This window comes from Vigna unguiculata, chromosome 3 (assembly GCF_037176805.1).
Source record: "Vigna unguiculata cultivar grain cowpea cultivar isolate G323 ecotype 2 chromosome 3, ASM3717680v1, whole genome shotgun sequence".
NCBI lineage: Eukaryota > Viridiplantae > Streptophyta > Magnoliopsida > Fabales > Fabaceae > Vigna > Vigna unguiculata.
The window spans coordinates 52,366,708-52,386,249 of record NC_140794.1 but is presented as its reverse complement, the minus strand read 5'-3'; the positions used below and the strand labels follow the sequence as shown (position 1 = coordinate 52,386,249).

The window sequence follows — 19,542 nt, the reverse complement described above, 5'->3', positions numbered from 1 at the left end:
TGCGGGTATTCGCGAATAAAATCCGTAACGGGTAGGAAATGGATATTAAAAATGGATACCTGTTATCCGCAGGTATGGGTATTTTTGATACCCGCATGTTAACGGGGCGGGTACAGGTATCATAGTATCCGTACCCGTGGATATCCGTACCCGCTAAACTTTACCTTTTATATATATATATATATATATATATATATATATATATATTAGTAAACAACATTATGAGTCTTCATCCAATAAGGGTGGTCAGATTCTTACCCCACAAATGAGTAAATTACTTTCATATATTGTGGAGGTATTGATGTGTCTCTAAGACTGGTTATGGACCAACATGGAAGGTAATAAAATTAACATTTTTACTTAGATATTTTAATTAAGTGATTGTTAGAAATTTTTACTGAACTTCTTATGTTTTAAGGCTCTTCTAGATTAAAATTGGACAACATGAAACTTTATACAATGTTGCAAGAGGTGGACATTGATGAAGTTAGTAATTTTTTTAATATTTTATTCAAAAATAAACTACAATATAAATTGGTAGTGATTTTTTATTTGTTTGTTTTTCAAGAATCAATCAGAGAGAGGGGACTTGTTGATCTAAACACTAATTATGGTTAAATATTTATTTTTTTTAATATTTTTGTAAATACCCGCGGATACCCGTGGATACCCGCGGATATGAAAAAAATAGACGGGTACCCGCATAACGGATACCCGACGGATATGGATATGGGTACGGGACAAATATTTATCCAGCGGGTAGGGTACGGGGATCTATTACCCGTACCCTAAGCGGTAATTGTTTAAGTATGTGTAATGTATATTCTTCTGCAATTTAACGTAGTTAACAAATGGGACTACATCATATTTATTTAAAAAATAAAAGAATTCAATTAAATAAAAAACATGGCTTAAATAATGATTTGGTCCTAATTTTCATTCTATTTTTTCAATTTAGTTTTATTTTTTATTTTTTCAATTTAATCATAATATTCATCAATTTTATTCAATTTGATCATTTTCGCTAATATCGTTAAAATAGTTAACCGATTGTAAACTATAGCTGTCACGTATCATTTTGTGATTTTTTTTTATTTTTTTAAAATTATTTTTTTATTTAACAAAAATGTCCACATGTCAGCTTTATATCATGTCACATGTCATTTTATGATTTTTTAATTTTTTTTTAAATTTATTTTTTTTATTTAAATCACGCCAATATCATGTCAGGAGTCAAGATTAATTTTTTATATTCAATTTAATCTTAATATTCCTTTTTTTTCATTTTGGTCATAATCTTTTTTTTTTTAATTTAATATTTTTGTTCTTCTCCAAATTGAAAGTAAATTTAATTTGTATATAAATGTTATATGGATATTCTTATTAAAATGTATATTTTTATTAAATATTTTTAATTTAGAGTTAGAATTGGTTTAAAATTAAAACGAAAGTTTTTAAAGTAGATAATAATACTATTAATTTAAAATTTTAATTTTCTCTTACAAATTTGGAAGTAGAGAATAATACCATTAATTTAAGTATTTTTAGCCTCTTAAAATTTTAAATGAATGGTATTATTGTCTACTTTAAAATTTTTAATTTTAATTTTAAACCAACTATAACTCTAAATTAAAAATATTTAATAAAAATATGCATTTTAATAAGAATATCCATATAACATTTATATACAAATTAAATTTTGTCTTAATTTGGAGAAGAACAAAAATGTTAAATTTAAAAAAAAAAAATTAGGACCAAATTGAAAAAAAATAACGAATATTAGGACTAAATTGAATATAAAAAACTGACCCATGACGTGATATTAGTTTGATACGTATATTTTTTTAACATAAAAAATTTTAAATCTAAAAAAAATTAAAAAAATCATAAAATCACAAAATGACACATGGCATGATATGAGTTTGACACATAGACTTCTTTTTAAATAAATAAAAAATTAATTTAAAAAAAAATAAAAGAAAAATGACACGTTACAATTACTGTTTTTAATCCGTTAACTATTTTAGCAATGTTAGCGAAAAGAACCAAATGGATTAAAATTGACGATTATTATAACCAAATTGAGAAAAAAAAGTATGACTAAATTGAAAAAATCGAACAAAAACTAGAATCAAATCATTTTTAAGCCAAAAAATATTAAAACAAATTAAATTACGTAAATGCACCAAATTGCTTTATATAAAAAATTTTGTTACTTTATATATTCCAAAATTTTATTTTTACTATTAACTATAACTAATTTAGTGTTACAAAAGTAAATCAAATATTTATACATAAAATAATTATATATAGTTTATTTAAAATTTGTATTATATTATAAAGAGTACTTTTATATTATTTTATGAATAAATATTATTTTTTATAATACATAATGTTACGTATTTGTCATTTTATAAGTAAAGAATGGTTGATAATAAAATATATAGAACATATTTAATATTTAATATATGTACCGTTAAGTTGGTTTTATTATTTTTAATTATGTAAGAATATAAAAAAAGTGTAACGATGACATTATTGTCAATAGTAATTTTAAAATATTTAACATATTTAATAATCCTATTAAAAAAATTATTGTCTATGATATTTATAAAAATTACACTAAATTTATGTTTATTATATTAAAAAAGAAGATTTAATTAAGTTTTAGAGTTCATGATAAAATTAGAAATTTTAATTTAGTTTTTATTAAAATCTTTTTTTTCTATTGAATTTTAAAACGTTTAATATTTTTAATTGAGTCTATTGTTAGTTTTTCGGATAATTAAGTAATGTGGTGGTTAATTAGGTAATATTAATATTAACTTGTCATCACTTTTTTTTCACATAAAAAATTTATAATTTTTTAATTTTTTAATCTTGTAAATTTTTATATTGTTTTATTATTTAATAATTATACTTAGATATAAACTTTTTTTGTTATTATTATGATAAATACAAAATGTTAGTATGTATGTGCATATGTATTTTTTTATATCATGATATTATATTAATAGGGATGATATTTTAATATTATTAGTTAATATACAAAATAAAATTATATTTATTAAAAATAATGTGAGATGAAGAAAAAAAAATGAGAAAATAACTTTGATGAATATGAAAAAAGAATAAGAAAAGATAGATAGTTTTAAAAAAAATTGTTAATTTTTAAAAAATTAATAAATAATTATATTGTAAGGACAAAATTTATATTATAAAATGTGAACACAAAAGTAAAAATTTCTTTATGTATAATTATAGATATTACTTCATTAATAATTAAACAAAATAAACTATAGAGTCTACGTATTATAATTATTTATATTTAAATTAGTATTAAACATATTATTAAAAGTAAGAATAATTTTAATTGAAGTAAGGTTAATAGATTAAATCAATTAATTTGATTATATCAACACCATTATTAATATCGGAGAATGTGCTACAAAATCTGAAAGTAAAATGTACTAACAATTTAACATTAGTTAAATTAATATTATAATTAATGTTATAAATTATTAACCATATATAATAGTTAAGAATAATAGATTTTTAAAAAGACAACGCCTAATTATTTCTATTATTGAAAAATTCAAACTATAAACAAAATTTTCTATTAATTAATTTCATTGTATAAGAACTACCATCTCTAAAACATTTTTTAAATCTTTTCTTTATCTTCTCTTTAGATTTCTAACTCCACTACTTTTCTTTATCAGTAATAAAAAATATATAAATAAAAAAGCACTTGAGGTGTTCCAACCCTTTTACATATAAAAAAAGCAAAGAACAAGATCGCATAAGATTAAAAGAGAAAACAACACATATAACCTATTAAAAAGAGAATATAATAGTTTAACATAACTATTCTACAAGCAAAATATAACAGATTTATGAAGACAAAGATACAAAAGAATGTTAAGGATTCCACAAGCTCAAGGAAAAATCACTGTCTTAGCCAACTTTGTGACAAGATTTCTCTTTTGTTTTGTATGCATGTCCATCAGATCCATAAGCTCACACTTTGTGTTTTGAAAAAGAAATCTCTAGTCTATATAGTTTGAGTCTATATCACACATTAGATGAACATAAATAAATAGTTGAGTAAGAGTGTAACTTCAAAAAGATATCACAAACAAAGTATATCTCAAAGCACCTAACAAACAAGCACCATGTGATGTGTGTGGACAAGATTGGACCTTAGACAACTATAAAAGCATCCCCTAACTAACAAAAAAAAACTCCTAATTCACTATTGATTTAATGCACAAATCTGGACACAAGCACCAGTATGAGTATGTGAATCTCTCATTAGAAACTTTATTAGTTATCCACATGCAAGTCGCTTGGGCTAAGTTAAACATTTCCTCACCATCCTTCACTTTACTCCTGAAAATGATTCCATTCTTGTGCATCTAGATGATCCATACAATAGCAACCCATTTCCAAATATAATTACCCTTTTTACTTAACTCATGTATACAAAATTGATGGAAATTATTTTTTTCTAAAATGTGATGTATCGTAGTAATACCAACCCAATAATTACACAAATTCCATATACTCTGAGCAAAAATGACAATTAAAGAATAGGTGACCCATTGACTCTTCACACTTGCCACACATGACACACGTATTGGTACTCACGCTCACCCCTCTTGTAATCAAATTATTGCACGCTGCAACGTTGTTTAAGATTATTTTCTATGCAAAGTGTAAGGTATAAGGCTTTAATATTCCAAAGTTTTACAAATAGATCATCATCGACATCTATCGATCTTGTTCTGACTTTACTATATGCTGATTTTACAATTTTTTGGATGAACTAGAGAAGAAACACAAATGAACAAGTTGCTTAGAAGAAACATGACGTGTTGTGTTGGTGCTACTAAATTTTAAGAATTTAAGTTAATGTATGTATGCAGACCAAATGCAGGTCAATTCATCGTTGGCTCACGCGAGCTGCGGGTTATTCGTAGTGGGTCTAAGCAAACCAAGATATTTAGTCCACCCCACACTTTTTCTTGTAAACCTGCGGATTGTCATCCTTACTTAATGCTTAATTAAATTATTGATAAAATTTGATGTTTTATATAATTTTTTTGGGGTGCACACACAAATTAGGTGTCTTCCAAAGCAAACATTATATATATTGTTTTACTGAAAGTTATGGATCACAATATTTTGAGTTGAAATGTTACTTCATAGGTTTGATTTTGAAAGAGATCATGAATCTTGTGCCAAACATTTCCCGGTTCTAAATACAACTATATCTGTGTAAACAATAATGTGGATCTTTCCTTTTTGGTATTGAAATATTAGTGACTTGTTAGTGGACTTTATGTTTTATGGGTTTTATCTCTTTTAGATGATAAATAATGTCATTTTGTTATTTGTTTTGAGTGGTGTTGCCATTGGGTGCAATACTTGTTTTTCACTCAAACTTATTTATTAGTAAATATATTATTTTCGCACATATATCACGGGTATCAAAATTCAATTTGTTCTTTAACATGACATAAATATGTAGACAGAATTATCACAATAAAACTTGTACAGCTAAAATACTAATTGAAAATAAGTACTTGAGAAAGCAACACAAATACTTTGTATATACTATTCACCTTTCACCCGAAAAAAATGGTGTAATAACACATAATTTTATTAGAATTTATGTTTGCTCTTAGAGCTTTTAGCATATTTTTTTCTTCTTTTCGTAAAACAGAAAAAAAAAAATAGAACAAGTGAATTTAATGTAATTTTAAAGATTTTATTTAATTTTTTCTTACAAACTACGTAAGGTACACTTGGAGATTTTGAATATAAATAAAAAGTCGTATTTAAGGTTTTAAATAAACGATGAAAATTGCAACAAAAAATAATTTATTCATACAAGTATTTTTAACAAACAAAAAAGTGATATTTCAAGGAATAAGGAAAAGATAAATAATACAAACTTTTATATTCCATCATCTTAGTACGATATGATGTCGAGTTTCTAATTAATTAGTTAAATTTCATTATACATTGAATACTTTTTAAGGGTTTCTTTTGATTTACAACACAAACATATTTTTACTAGTTTATATGAGATGATCATTTGACTATCTGTTGTGAAACTTTTCTCAATTTTTACATCACAAGTATTTTTTCAACGATAAGTCACTATTAATACTTTACTCATGAGATTGAAACATACAAATGGTAAAAGATAACTAAGTGGCACGTTAGCCACTATCATCCGACAATGCTTCCAAGATCACTATTACTAAAACGATACTTTATGATGATCTCTTTAGGTGAAGAGTGAGTGTGATGCTCCAATTTTGATGTTTCCCAACAAAGGAAAACTCATGTGATTAGCTTGAAGAAACTAATAAAAAAAACACATGTAATGTACGAGAATAGTGAATTTGTACACTACTTGTGTTAATAAAACTAGACTAATCCTTTAAAAACTAAACATAACCTTATGTTGAGAATAATTCATATAAAAATATTCATTTTATTTATTTTTTCTTGTTTCTATTTAATCTCTACATAGATTGTAAATTATGATTTGTTTGTTAGTAAAATATTTATTTAAAACATGTTGCTTTCATTATTTATTAGTATATCAAATTTTGAGTTTGATTCTTTATTAAAAAGTTTTGCATTTTTCCTATTTTGCATATGATTTTAAGTTTCATATGAGGTGTTTTTTTTAAGTACTATAAATTTAAAAAAAAAATGAAAAAATAAGTTAAAAAATATAAAAGGATGGATGTTAAGAATAGATTTAGGTAGAAAGAGGAAGAAAATATGTAAATATCTAAAAAGATTAAGAGAAATAAATGATTGTGAGGTATTTAATGTGATTAAATTATGAGAGTAATATAGGGAATAAACGATATAAAAAAAATAAAAGCAGTTTGTAATAAAGCGAGAAGAGAAGAGGTATTTAATATGAGTGAGCAGTTATTGAAGGAGATCATTCATTCCTGCGGCATGCATCAAGGAAACAGGTTTGGAAAGGTGAAGTTATTTATGTACGTATACCAAAGTAACAGAGATAAAAATAATGGTACGCGTACACCATAAAATTATCTTTACCTCTCTACACACTTTCCCCCCTTTTCCTTCAATTCTAGTTTCATTATCTCACTCTTTCCGTATCATAGTCAGGTGCGCTTTTTGTTCCTCGGTCTCTGAATCCCCCACTCACAACACTCTCTCGCACACACAGAGACACAGTGAAACGTTTCTCTCTCTCTCGTCTCATCAATCACTCAATTCAATCCATCGATCGCTGCAGAGACTTGAGAGAGAGAGAGGGCATTCAACTTCAAGCGCATTCGCTGCTTGATCCGCCGTAATGGACGCTCGCGAACCGCCCCGACCACAGCCGCCCTCCATCATGGGGGGCCCCACCTCCTATGCCCCCACCAACATCGGCCCTAATTCCTCCGGTGCCGTCATGATGGCGCCCGCCACCGCGCGATTTCCCTTCGGCGTCGTGCCGCCGCCGCAACAACAGCCTCCGCCAGCGTCGGAGCCTTTCCCTGTCTCCCCTTCAGCCGCCTACGACGGCTCTTCCTCGCCGATGAAGCCATGCTCGCTCGCCAAGAAGAAACGCGGTCGTCCCCGGAAGTACTCGCCGGACGGTAACATTGCCCTCGGCCTCGCTCCTACCCATACCTCCCCTCCTCCACCTTCCTCCGCCGCCGCTTCCGGCGGAGGTATAGGTGGTGATTCGGCCGTTACTGCCTCCGCCGATGCTTCGGCGAAGAAGCACCGAGGAAGGCCTCCCGGGTCTGGGAAGAAACAGCTGGATGCTCTCGGTAGTTGTTGTTGTTTTTGTGTTTGGTTTTTTTGTTTGACTGGAACTGATTGTGATGGTTCTTTTTTGTGTTGATGTGAAGGAGCTGGTGGGGTTGGATTCACTCCCCACGTGATCTTGGTGGAGTCTGGCGAGGTAATGCTAAATAAGAACTAGACTTTCCTGAAATGCAATGCAATGTACTCCTTTGCTTTTTTGTGTTATGTGGCTCCTGCATTTGTTTGTTGGTGATTTTTGTGGATTAGCCTTTGATTTTGATGCATTGTGTTCTTGGTTGGGAAAGGGAGAGTTTTCACACTTCACTCAACTTGACCTTTTCTTGTACCCCAGCATGAATGAATATGGACGAATGAAGCTATCTCTTTTACACAGTTGTCCAATCACAAATAAATATATCTGAGAGTTTTAGTTTTTTTTTTACGATAATTATCTTAAGAATTGAACTAAGCATTGATTTTTTAGTGTGTAATTTTTTTTTTTGCTGAGTATACATTAGAAATTAAAGTCATAATTATCCGGTAATACTATTTCTTTTTTTGGCAAGGGTTATAGGCCTTCGTTTTTGAAAGTTTGAAGTTTTGGACTAAGAAACCGCGTTTTTATCGTTATGGAAAGGTGGAGGCTCTATTAATAATGAGAACAAAAAGTTTTGAACTGCGACGTGGGGTAACTGCTTTTGATTGTGACCTATCTATTTTGGGAGACAGCCTCGCAGTGATTATTGTGTTGTTATTCTTTTTAATGTATTTGTATTTGGGTTGAATGATTTCAGTGCTATTGCTCTGAGGTAATCTTAGAGGTTCTTAACCTTTCTGGTGGCGAAACAACATTGTGGAACTATTCGTACTGCATACACATAATCCTCAAATTGGGTGTAAAATGAGACCTTCATCCAGGCATTTTTTTTTAAATATATGTTTGTTTTAGTTTTCTGTGGCTAAAAAAGCTTGCCTTTGTTGCATGGGAACTTGATGTCAATTGCTCATTCAGTGCCGTTGTATTTGAGTTCATCAATTCTCTTGTCTGTTGATGTGGAGTGTGAATGATTTTTTGCCATCTCGTTTAATCAACTTCAGAATTTATGAGGTGTATTTATTTATCGTAGTTTCCTGTTTTTCACCATTTACATTTGTATATATTGTCCCACTAAAAGAGGAAAGGGGTAATTATAGCATTAACTTACCTTTCTCTTTATAAAGATAGTTAGTATCACATTTTCTAACACTTACAAACTGCAAAATCACGAGATGAGAGAATTATTAAATGAGAAGTAAGACTCGCCAAAATTGTCTATTTTCAATAAATTTCAGCTAATACTGGAATAGAGTGTGTGTTTTAGAGAATGCTTTGCCAGTATTTATTGTCAACCTTCTCTTGTTACCTTTGAACTGAAGCAAACTTGGATTTCTTCAGTGAGCCACTGTTTTATTGTGGAACCGTCATAGTTGGTGTGCATAATGTTATATGAATATTTTGAAGGTTCTAAATGAGTTGGTTTGGTTTACTATTGTCACAAATCCTTCTCACTAGCATGCTTCTGTTTTAGGATATCACGGCAAAAATTATGTCCTTTTCTCAGCAAGGGCCTCGGACAGTTTGTATTCTTTCGGCTATTGGTGCAATCTGTAATGTTACCCTTAGACAACCTGCACTATCCGGTGGTACGGCAACATACGAGGTACTTTTATATCCATGTGGAATCTAGTTGTCCATTATATTAAAAATTCTATGTTGGAAATGATCTGGTAATGTGTGTTTGATTAACATGCATAGCAATGGGAACATAAACTGAATGAATGTGATGATAATTTTCCATACATAACTATATTCTAGAGAATGAAAACAATCACTTAATTATTTGGAGTGCTGTGTTTTTTGCTTTTTGTTTTCCTTTGTTTTGCTATTGGAACAGGAAAACTGTACTTTCTGAGATGGCAGCTGGAAATGGTTTATTTATTTCATATGTATTTGATTTAATTTATTTTCTAGCATGTACTGTCATCATTATTAACAGTTTTTCAAGCAACTACTTCTATGGTCTAGTAGAGTTATTAGACAATGAATTTAGAATGACAAATGTAACCTTTTAAGTAAATCCAATTTTTGAATCATTGTTGAGTCATTGACAGGTATGGCCAACTGAATTTGCATTCTAGGGCCTATTGTCTAGATATTTAGGATTCTGCTTCAAATGTGAGGTTGGACGGGTAAAAACTTTATATTAATTTGAAAATAGTTGGATAGATGCATGTGGCATGGAATTGGTGCTTTTGTACTTATAACCGATCCATTTTGAAGAAGTCTTTGCAATGATTATTGTCTTGTCATTTCTTCAAATGTATAAATAATTTTTTGGGACTAATTTCAGTACTGTTGATCTTTGAGGTAATTTAAGGGTTCGTAACTGAAAGGAGGGTGTTAGATCGTCATCGTCTAACTATATGTGTACAATGGTATATATAAAGGTTTTAAGGATACCTGCTTTATTAGATGAATACAATTACAAGTGTACATTTGGAAATAGTTGCCTATTTTTTAAAATATTTTTGAAAGCCTAATTTGATTTGGGAAAAGGTGCCTCGGATCGGAAGTTCTGTTTCCAATGTTGTGGATGGAACTGAATCATATTATGTATGACGAGCATGCCATAGTGCAATGAGGATACCATCAAGGTAATTTGGCCGTTCCGGAAAGTTAAAACAGAATTGGAGGTGCTTATATTTGTTGCGTTTAAAGTTTGTCTTTCAGTGGATATTCACTTCTATTTCCATTTCTTGCCGTGCCATATGCACCCCACAACTAAATGTGTGTTTGGTTTTAAGTTTATGATGCTTCTAAATTGACATTGAGTGATGTACATGAATCCTTGTCTTATCGTATTCGTGTTCAACTTGATTGATTTGGAATACAAACACTGGACAAGGATCATTTTCTGGTAATAAGTTTTGGATTCAGATATCTCAATTATTAAGAATTTTATATCTCTTATTTTATCAACTACAGCATCCTTGGTTGATAAGAAATCAAAGGGACCATCTACAGGAATTGTTGTGATGCTTGTTTTTGCCATAAGAAAAGTTCCGGAAGAATATTGAGATTTAGCAATTACGTTTAATTATTCGTTTAATTCCTATATTTATAAAAACTTTTCCTTTTGGTCCCTTTATCTAAAATCATCCCGTTTTGGTGTTACACATACTATTTTTAATCTTTTATCCCTTCACATAATTTTAGTCCTTTTTAATTTTTACATTTATCATTTTAATATGTTTTAGTCCCTATGACGAAGTCTAAAAGGGATTAAAATATTAAGAAGGGATGTTTTGAGTATAGAGACTACGAGATTTTATTTTTGAAACTATAGGACCAGAAGAATACTCAAGTAAACCTAACTGTTATCTAGAAGTGTGAGAACGGAAAGGTTAAGGCTTTGGGAGAGTTGGTTCATCTCTTTGATCATATAATTAGGAGCTTGATCATTGCTTCCCTATCCTTTTTGGCCCTTTCCCCCTTGGTAGGGCTCTGGAGGGAGTACGGTTGAGCTAGATCTTATTAGTTTCACAGTTCTACGCTCCACTATGTCTTGGTTTATAGTTAACTTTACGTCATATCAATTTACATTGCAGGGCCGATTTGAGATTATATCATTATCAGGTGCCATGCAACAATCTGAAAGTAATGGCGAACGTAGCAGAACATGCACTTTGAATGTAACCCTTGCAGGATCCGATGGACGTGTTTTGGGTGGCGGAGTTGCTGGAACGCTAACTGCAGCATCAACTGTACAGGTATCGCTCTCAAATGGTTTAAAGTTTATGTGGATTTCATTATTGTGTGTGTATATATATATGATTCCTTATTTACAAAACTTTGATGCTTTATTCATGTGGCTTTTTTCATTTATAGGTAATAGTGGGTAGCTTTATTGTGGATGGAAAAAAGTCGAATTCGAATGTCCTCAAATCTGGGCCTTCTTCTGCACCAACACCCCAAATGCTAACATTTGGTGCACCCATATCTCCAACTAGTCCTACTTCTCAAGGGCCTTCAACTGAGTCCTCTGAGGAACATGACCACACTCCTTTTTGTAGGGGGCCTGGGTCTGGGCCTGGACCTGGACTCTACAACAATACTAGTCAGCCCGTGCATAATATGCCCATGTATCATCATCCGCTATGGGCTGGCCAAACTCATCAGTGAAGTTGTGACTTGTGGGATTAACAGTTCAGAAGCTGCATATTTTGCATGTTGCCTGTTCAAAGTAGTGGTTAGGGATCAATTCTAAAATGCTAACTGCATTTTTGAGGCTGACTTTAGAACAGTCTGCTTAAGGCTTAAGCTATTAAGTTATAATTAGGATTTTTTTTCTTTTAATTATAATCGTAACATTTCTAGCTATGACAGGCAAGGATATGCTGTCCATTATCCATCAGAATTCTGTCATTTTGAAGTTTGCTGTCTGTACTCCGCAGTAGCAGCATAGAAACAGAATCAGAATTTGTGCTCATGCCTCGTGGTGTATCGTTTATTTAATTCTGAGTTTACCGCATATTTGGTATTTTCTGAGCTGCTTATTCATTTATTAAGAGTTTAACTGCGACCAGTCAATCATACCATAAATTCTTACAATTCTATGTAATGGTAACCAATTACTATTCTAATAACCATCGTAATTTTATTTAATGAAAAAAGTATGCGACGTTTTCAACACATTAAATGTAACATATTTTTGCTTCATTTAACGTTTTTTATTAAATATATCTTAAATATAAAATTCATCACTTATAATGAATGTTGGGCAAAAGGAAAATAAGTTGTTTTAGATAATAAATGTCTTCTAAAGTTATTTATGCCAACCAAGCTTTCTTGATTCTAATGCACGCTTTCCTATTTTATCTGTTTCTCCCTTGACTATATGATGGGAAACAATAACACAACAATACAAAAATATCAGTGAAATATTTTTTTTTAACCTTTAAGAATAAGTAAGGAGCAACAATAATGTAGTAATAATAATTAAAAATTAGAACACTATTATTTTTTAAAGTGGTTATAATAATCCAATGCATCAAAACAATAATACTATTAAATATAAAAAGATAAAGAAAAATAAATCTAAAATAGAGTAAGATTACAAAACTAATTTCTTTAACCACGTATTGAATTCCAACAATTAAAATGAAGAATGAGTAAACATGCTAATAATTTTTCTCTCCTTTTTTTTTTCTTGATTGTATAGTCTCTTTCTTATTTTGACCGGAATAAAACCTCTCTTTACTAAATGATGAGGTGAGTTGGACTTGTTTAGGCTTGTTAGACACGTGCTTAAATCCAACTTAACAATCATAACAAATACACATGTAAATTGTTTAAAAAAATTTTCATAGTCAAAATTTATAATAAAAATAAATAAAGAAATGTGTTAGTGAAATATCAATAGACAGATAAACAAATAAAGTTTTAAACAAATTAAAAAGAGTATTATTTTCATTTTTAACTACAGAAAATTATACTCTTAACAATCTTAATTATGGATAGAAGAGACTATAGAAAAATTAAAAATGATAGTTAGTTTTGTAAAATTATTACTTGTCTGTTTGTTTGTGCACATGACTTAAGTTAGATGTAATGTTTTATTTTTTTTTTCATAAGATCCAATCTATAATGTTTTATATTATTTAAGTGAGATATTGTACCAAAAAGAGTAAGGGACATTAACAACAATAGGGATAGTTTTTTTCACCATTAATAAAATTAATCACCATTTTATTATGATAACGAATTACTATAAGTAAACAATATTAAGGCTTTGTTCACTTGGTAGGATAGATTTAAGAGAGAGTGTGAAGATGAATTTGTGTTGATTTGAGTAGATGAATATGTGTGTTTTTTTGAGTGGATTTAGAGAATAAAAAAAGTGAATTTGGAAATGAATTTTAAAAAAGTTAGTGAGTGATTTGATTGATGTAATAGATTAAAAAAAAGTTTTAATAGATAAAAATTTGAAAATTACTAAAATATCCTTGAAGATAAAAATAAAATAAAATAATTATTAAATGACTTAAAAATATTAAAATTTAACAATATAGTAATTATCATTAATTATTATAAATATTTATATATATTTTTATTATTATTAATTAATTATAAAAATTATTATACATATTATTATTCACAAATATATTATTAGTTACTGCATATATTATTAATTATATATAATATAAAAAGGACATAAAAGTAAAATGAGTTTATATTTCTTCAAATCCACTCAAATATGAGTGGATGGATTTTATCAAGAATCCTGCAAATTCATCTCTGTTGTTCCGCTTGAATCATTTAATAAGAACATGGAAATTTTTTTTCATCCATCTTTGTAGATCCGTGCTTTGTTACTATCTGTTCAAACGAACATTGCCTAAAGGAGTTACATCTTTTATTTATCTATTATTATCTTCTGACATATGTATAAATAAAAATACTTAATTTATACTAATTAATTACAGGAAAGTTAGTTAAATTAATTTAATTTTGTTAATTCCATTAAAAAAGTACAATTCCCAAACTACCTTTGATGACATTTATTAAAAGTGATAACTCAAATTTGAACGCAAAACATTTTTAAAACAATAACAGAAAATAAAACTAAATTACTAAGAATTTAATTATGTTTTAGAGTAATTTTCTCACAAGGAATATAGAAATAATATTTATTTTAAAAAAAATAAGTACGATATTCGTAATATCTCATTTTAATAAAATAAGATATTTCATAATAATATTAAAAAGATAGATTAACAGAATAAAAAATATATTAATATAATTCTTTAAAAATTCAGATTATAAAAATATATCATTTATACAAAAACACCAACCCTTTAAAGGTATCCCTATATCAAATGTACTAAACACTCATACCTTCGTCGCAATCTCACAACTTTAACTACGAATTTCTCATACTTCAGAGGTGTCTCTAAACCTGCATCTTCCCCCACTCCTACCAAAATGGTGATCATGGTAAAAGAAGAATACAACATAGACTACAAAGTGCAAAGGTAAACTAGTATACAAAAGAGTTATCCTAAGACCATTTAAATCATATCAATTATAAGTCATACATGGGCAACTACAAATAAGTCACATAACTGCACACATACAATTGACACTAAACTCAATTATCCGGATATATGCATTTGGAATCGAAATCACTAGAGACTTGCACTTGTGGTGACCTCTACTGCTCTGTAGAGCCATTGTCAATGGGTTTCACCCTACCACATACAATGTTAATCCATGATCATCTAAGGTAATTATCCCGCCTTAGACTAGAACCTCCTATTACTCTCACCACATGAACTATTTTACTCTATTTGAATGTGAATGATAATTAGAGTTTCAGGATGTCACCTTACTTGAATCCATAGTCCAAAGCATACACTAAAATAACACCACCATAAAATCTCCCCATGACCCACAAAATTATGTTAAACACATACAATGCTCATATATATATATATATATATATATATATATATATATATATATTAACAACTCATTATCATCACAATAATACTTTAACAATCATATACATCCTTAATCACATTTTCATATTAACATATCAATAATTCCATATTGAATTCCAAATATCAAACAATCACATATTTTACAATGACATATCAAGTCAAGTCTCAAAATGTCAACATCATTCATGCATAGCTTCATACATCATATTTTTAAAATTAATTCAGTCAATCATAGGTTAAAAATAAGGAACTAAATCTCTAAAGCATTCTCGCTTAAGTTAGAAATTCTCGCTTGAGTGACAGGGACTCTCATTTGAGCTAGAGACTATCCCTTAAGCGACAAGGACTCTCGCTTAAGCTAAAGATTCTTGCTTGAGTTAAAATTAAATAGAAACAAAACAGTGGCTCTCTCGCCTAAAGATTCTCGCTAAGTTAAAGATTCTCATTTAAGCTAAAATTCAAATAGAGAACAAAGTGAAATTCTAACTATTTTTGCTTGAGCTAGATTTCTCTCGCTTGAGCGATAGGATTCTCGCTTGAGTTAAAATAATAGATTTTCATCTGTTCTCAGCATCCAAAATTCAGAACCACAAACCACTAAAATTTCACATGTACTCATCAATTCAACACATCAAAACACAATAATTCAAACTATTCAATATATCAAATTATAACATGCAAGAAAAATTTACTTACATCATAAGAAATAGCTTTCTTCACCTCGAACGTAGACAAAGATTGAAACAACAAAACCCCAAAGACTATTTTGAGCACCAAAATCCCAAAACAACCTACATAAGACAAAACGAAGAAATTACAAAGAAGCATGAGACTCTAATTAGAATTCAAGTAGAAACAAACGCCTCCAAACTAAAAAAGAAGAATGTTGAATTTTTAACTTATATGGAGGAATAAATTGATCGAGTAAATTTGAAGAAAACTCTGCCACAAACCCAAATGTAGTCTCTATTTCACAAATAGATGAGAGGAAACCAAGGTTGAGTTGGGAGGGATAAAGAAACTAGAATTAAGAGAATGAAAAGGTAGTTCAAAACAAAGAACTTAGGCAATTGAATTTTTTTTTTATTTAAAAAAGACAGAAAGTGGATTTTATATTATTAAATTGTGGTGAGGAAAGATTTGTAATGTCAAATACTTTAATAACACAAATAATTTGGTACAGAAAAAAAATAGAAATCTTAAAATATTAGATTTTAATATTTTGATTTATAAGATATTAATCCTGTTAAATCTAAAAAGAGAATTAGACTATAAACATCCAAGGTTAGATACATTGAATGTCTATCTGTCTTTAACTGATAATCTAAAGATTTATTTATAAGGTTAAAAACAGTTTTCTTCTATTTTATTGTTTAGGAGTATTGTTATTGCGAATAGTATTTTCTGTTCTAAATGGACTTCAATCTTAATATTTAAACTCTAATATTCTTAATTTTTTGTACTCGTCTACAGACTAGTTATATTTCTTAACATTAATTTTTATTTAGAGTTGATAATTCAGGTTTACACTCGAACAATCTCTAAGTTGAGTCTTGTTCTCGGATGAGCGAGAAGACCTTATCGAGTAGCCTCGAATCTTCTCTTAGAACATAATCTATTTTTCCCTCCCCCCTGTTTCTTGTCTTTTCTCGGGGCCCTTCCTCCCCTTTTATCTCCTCGTCATCCCTTGTCGTGGTCCAGTTACCCCTGAACATCGTGGGGGTAAGTTACCGAGGATCTAGGATATAGTGGTCAGCTCACCCGAAAATCCCGAGCGTTTTGGTTTCTCGACGTGGCAGACTGGTCAAAAGTGAACCTCCTAGCTGACATACGTTGCGTTAAGTTCGGTTGCGTAGACCGAGTAAAGACCGGCTCAGCCAGGGGTACATTAACCCTCAGACCTTGAATCCCAACTGTTGTGGATGAGAGAGTTGTTACAACTTCCCTGGCGCGTGGTTTTCAAAATTTTGACTGCGATTGACTGACAAGATGCCACGTGTCCTATGTCTGATGGAGGTTGTATTTTTGCAGCCTGTAACCGCCGCTTTGTCTTGTCCACATTTATGACTCTGTATAAGAAATTTTCAAATGCTCTCTCCCCATTTTCATCGTTGGTGATTTTTCATCTGCCCCAAGTTTCATTTTTGTTGCATTCTCTCACTTCTTCCACTTTGGTGAAGCGACTTCGATCAAGTATGCTCTTTCATCCCTTTCACCTTTCGTTCTATCATGATGTGAGAATCGTTAGAGACTTCGACTGAGTATTGTGGTAGTGTGGCTTCGACTAGGTTTTGCTTTTGGGAATGCTGTTTTGACTAGGGTTTTCCTTTGGGGGAAGGGTAGTTTCGTTGGAGGTTCGTAGTGCTCGTATTTCTGTTTTAGGTTTCTCCAGCGATGATGGGTTTTAGCGATTTTTTCTGTTTTGGTGGTTTTGCAGTTTTCTTTTTCGTCGTTGTTGATGAGAGGGAAATGCTCTCTTGACACTGGTCTTTAACTGCGATATTGGGTAGGGTAAGATTTCTTTGGCTTCGAGTGTTTGGCGAGATTTGATTGGAGCGATGACCACTTCCTATGACGACTTCTATCCATGGGCGCCCCTGGCTCTTCGACGAGAATGTACGTGCTTCACCTCGGATCACTTTATAACTCGGTATCGCCGAGGCCAGCAATTATGTCAGAGTAACGAGCAGGACGTCTTGGTGGCTTGATGTGAGTTGGATGAGCCCGTATGCGCCAATGCTTCTACTGACCCTTCAGCCCCTTTTGCTTTTTCTATTCGACCTTGTTTTCGAAGGTGGGGTTGCGTTTGCCCTTGAGTTCTTTTGAAAAGGAATTGTTAACAATGTTGAATGTTGCTCCAACTCAACTTCACCCCAATAGTTGGGCTTTTGTCCGGGCGTTTTACGTGTTGTGCACGCATTTTGGCGTGGTTCCTACGTCTAATGTCTTTTTATATTTCTTTGAGATGAAGAAACCACATAAGCATATGTGGTCGTCTTTGAGTAGTGCTGGGGGTAGAGGTTTGCTGACTTTATTTCAATCGTCATACAAAGGGTTTAAAGGTGGTTTTCTGAAGATAAGAGCTCTTCCACACAAGGCGGATTTATTGGAGGGCTTCCCGCTTTATTGGACACAGAATCCCAATAACACAAGTGCTCGACAATTATCCGATCTTTCATCGGCAGAAAAGGAGTATTGCCTCATGTTGGAGCAGTTAAAGGCTATTTTTGACACCAAGCAGCTTCTGAAGTTAGAGTTTCAACCGACTAGTCTGAAGCATTACATCAGTATATGTTTGCGAGATATTCCTCTGTATCGATTTGAATTTATTTTGACGTGGTTTGTGGCTTTTTTGCAGAATCCAGAATGGGGATGTCGAAACAGGATCTAGCCAAGCGATTCAAGGCTCTGAGAAGTTCTTCTCAAACTTCTCTTGCTCAGGCGATTCCTCTTACTCAGGAAGGCGTGACAGTGGTATCCGACGAAGAGGTTACTCAATCCGGCCCCAGCCTTAAGAGACGACGCCCCCTGGACCGACCAGAGGTGGTAGTAGGTGAGATTGCTGGAATCTCTGCTCGGTCCGAGCATACTTTGTCCTCAAAAGGTCCGCCACTGCAGGAGGGATCGAGTAGCGTATGTTATAGCTTTTGGGATTCTCAATTCAACCATAGAGCGCATAGCCGAGCACATAAAGCGTATGTTATAGCTTTGATGGCGATCTGCACTGTCTTTTGAATCAAGAGGTCGACGTAATTCAAGAAGACATAGACGGGTTCCTCCATAAGACTGAGGTTTCGGTGGTTGCTCTGTGTGACAAGTTAAGCCGTGCGAGCGTCATGGAGAAAGATCGTGCTGCGGAATTAGCCCTGACTAAAGCACAGCTGAGTGCGGCGAAGGAGGAGGTGGCTCGACTTTCTAGCGAAATAGATGGCTTGCAGGGACTTAAGGCAAAGTTGAAAGAGCGGGGGGAGAGGATAACTCAGCTAGTGGCCGAGTTGCAGAAAGTGAAGGAAGAATTTGCCGAGAAGGAGAAGTCTTGGCTTGCCCTGGAGGAAAAACTGGCGAACAAAGTTGCCTCTACTTACGGAGTAGGTTTTGAAGCTGCACTGGAGCAGGTACGGCTGTTGTGTCCTACAGCGGATGTCTCGGCGGCTGATGCTAGAAAGATCATCCATGATGGTCGTTTGGTGGAGGAGTAAA

At 31.5% G+C, this 19,542-nt stretch overlaps 1 protein-coding gene and 1 long non-coding RNA gene across 2 annotated transcripts; both read left to right on the top strand.

The window, feature by feature from the left end:
- The first annotated feature begins 7,101 nt into the window (after positions 1-7,101).
- LOC114178856 (AT-hook motif nuclear-localized protein 8-like) lies at positions 7,102-12,371 on the top strand. The gene is made up of 5 exons (XM_028064979.2): positions 7,102-7,823; positions 7,905-7,957; positions 9,369-9,500; positions 11,449-11,610; positions 11,729-12,371. The coding sequence occupies exons 1-5, from the start codon at positions 7,358-7,360 to the stop codon at positions 12,020-12,022; spliced, it is 1,107 nt and encodes a 368-aa protein (XP_027920780.1). The 5' UTR covers positions 7,102-7,357; the 3' UTR covers positions 12,023-12,371.
- On the top strand, positions 7,965-9,000 carry LOC146887946 (uncharacterized). The gene is made up of 2 exons (XR_014994027.1): positions 7,965-8,488; positions 8,595-9,000. It is a non-coding gene; the product is annotated as an uncharacterized LOC146887946 (long non-coding RNA).
- Positions 12,372-19,542: the final 7,171 nt, after the last annotated feature.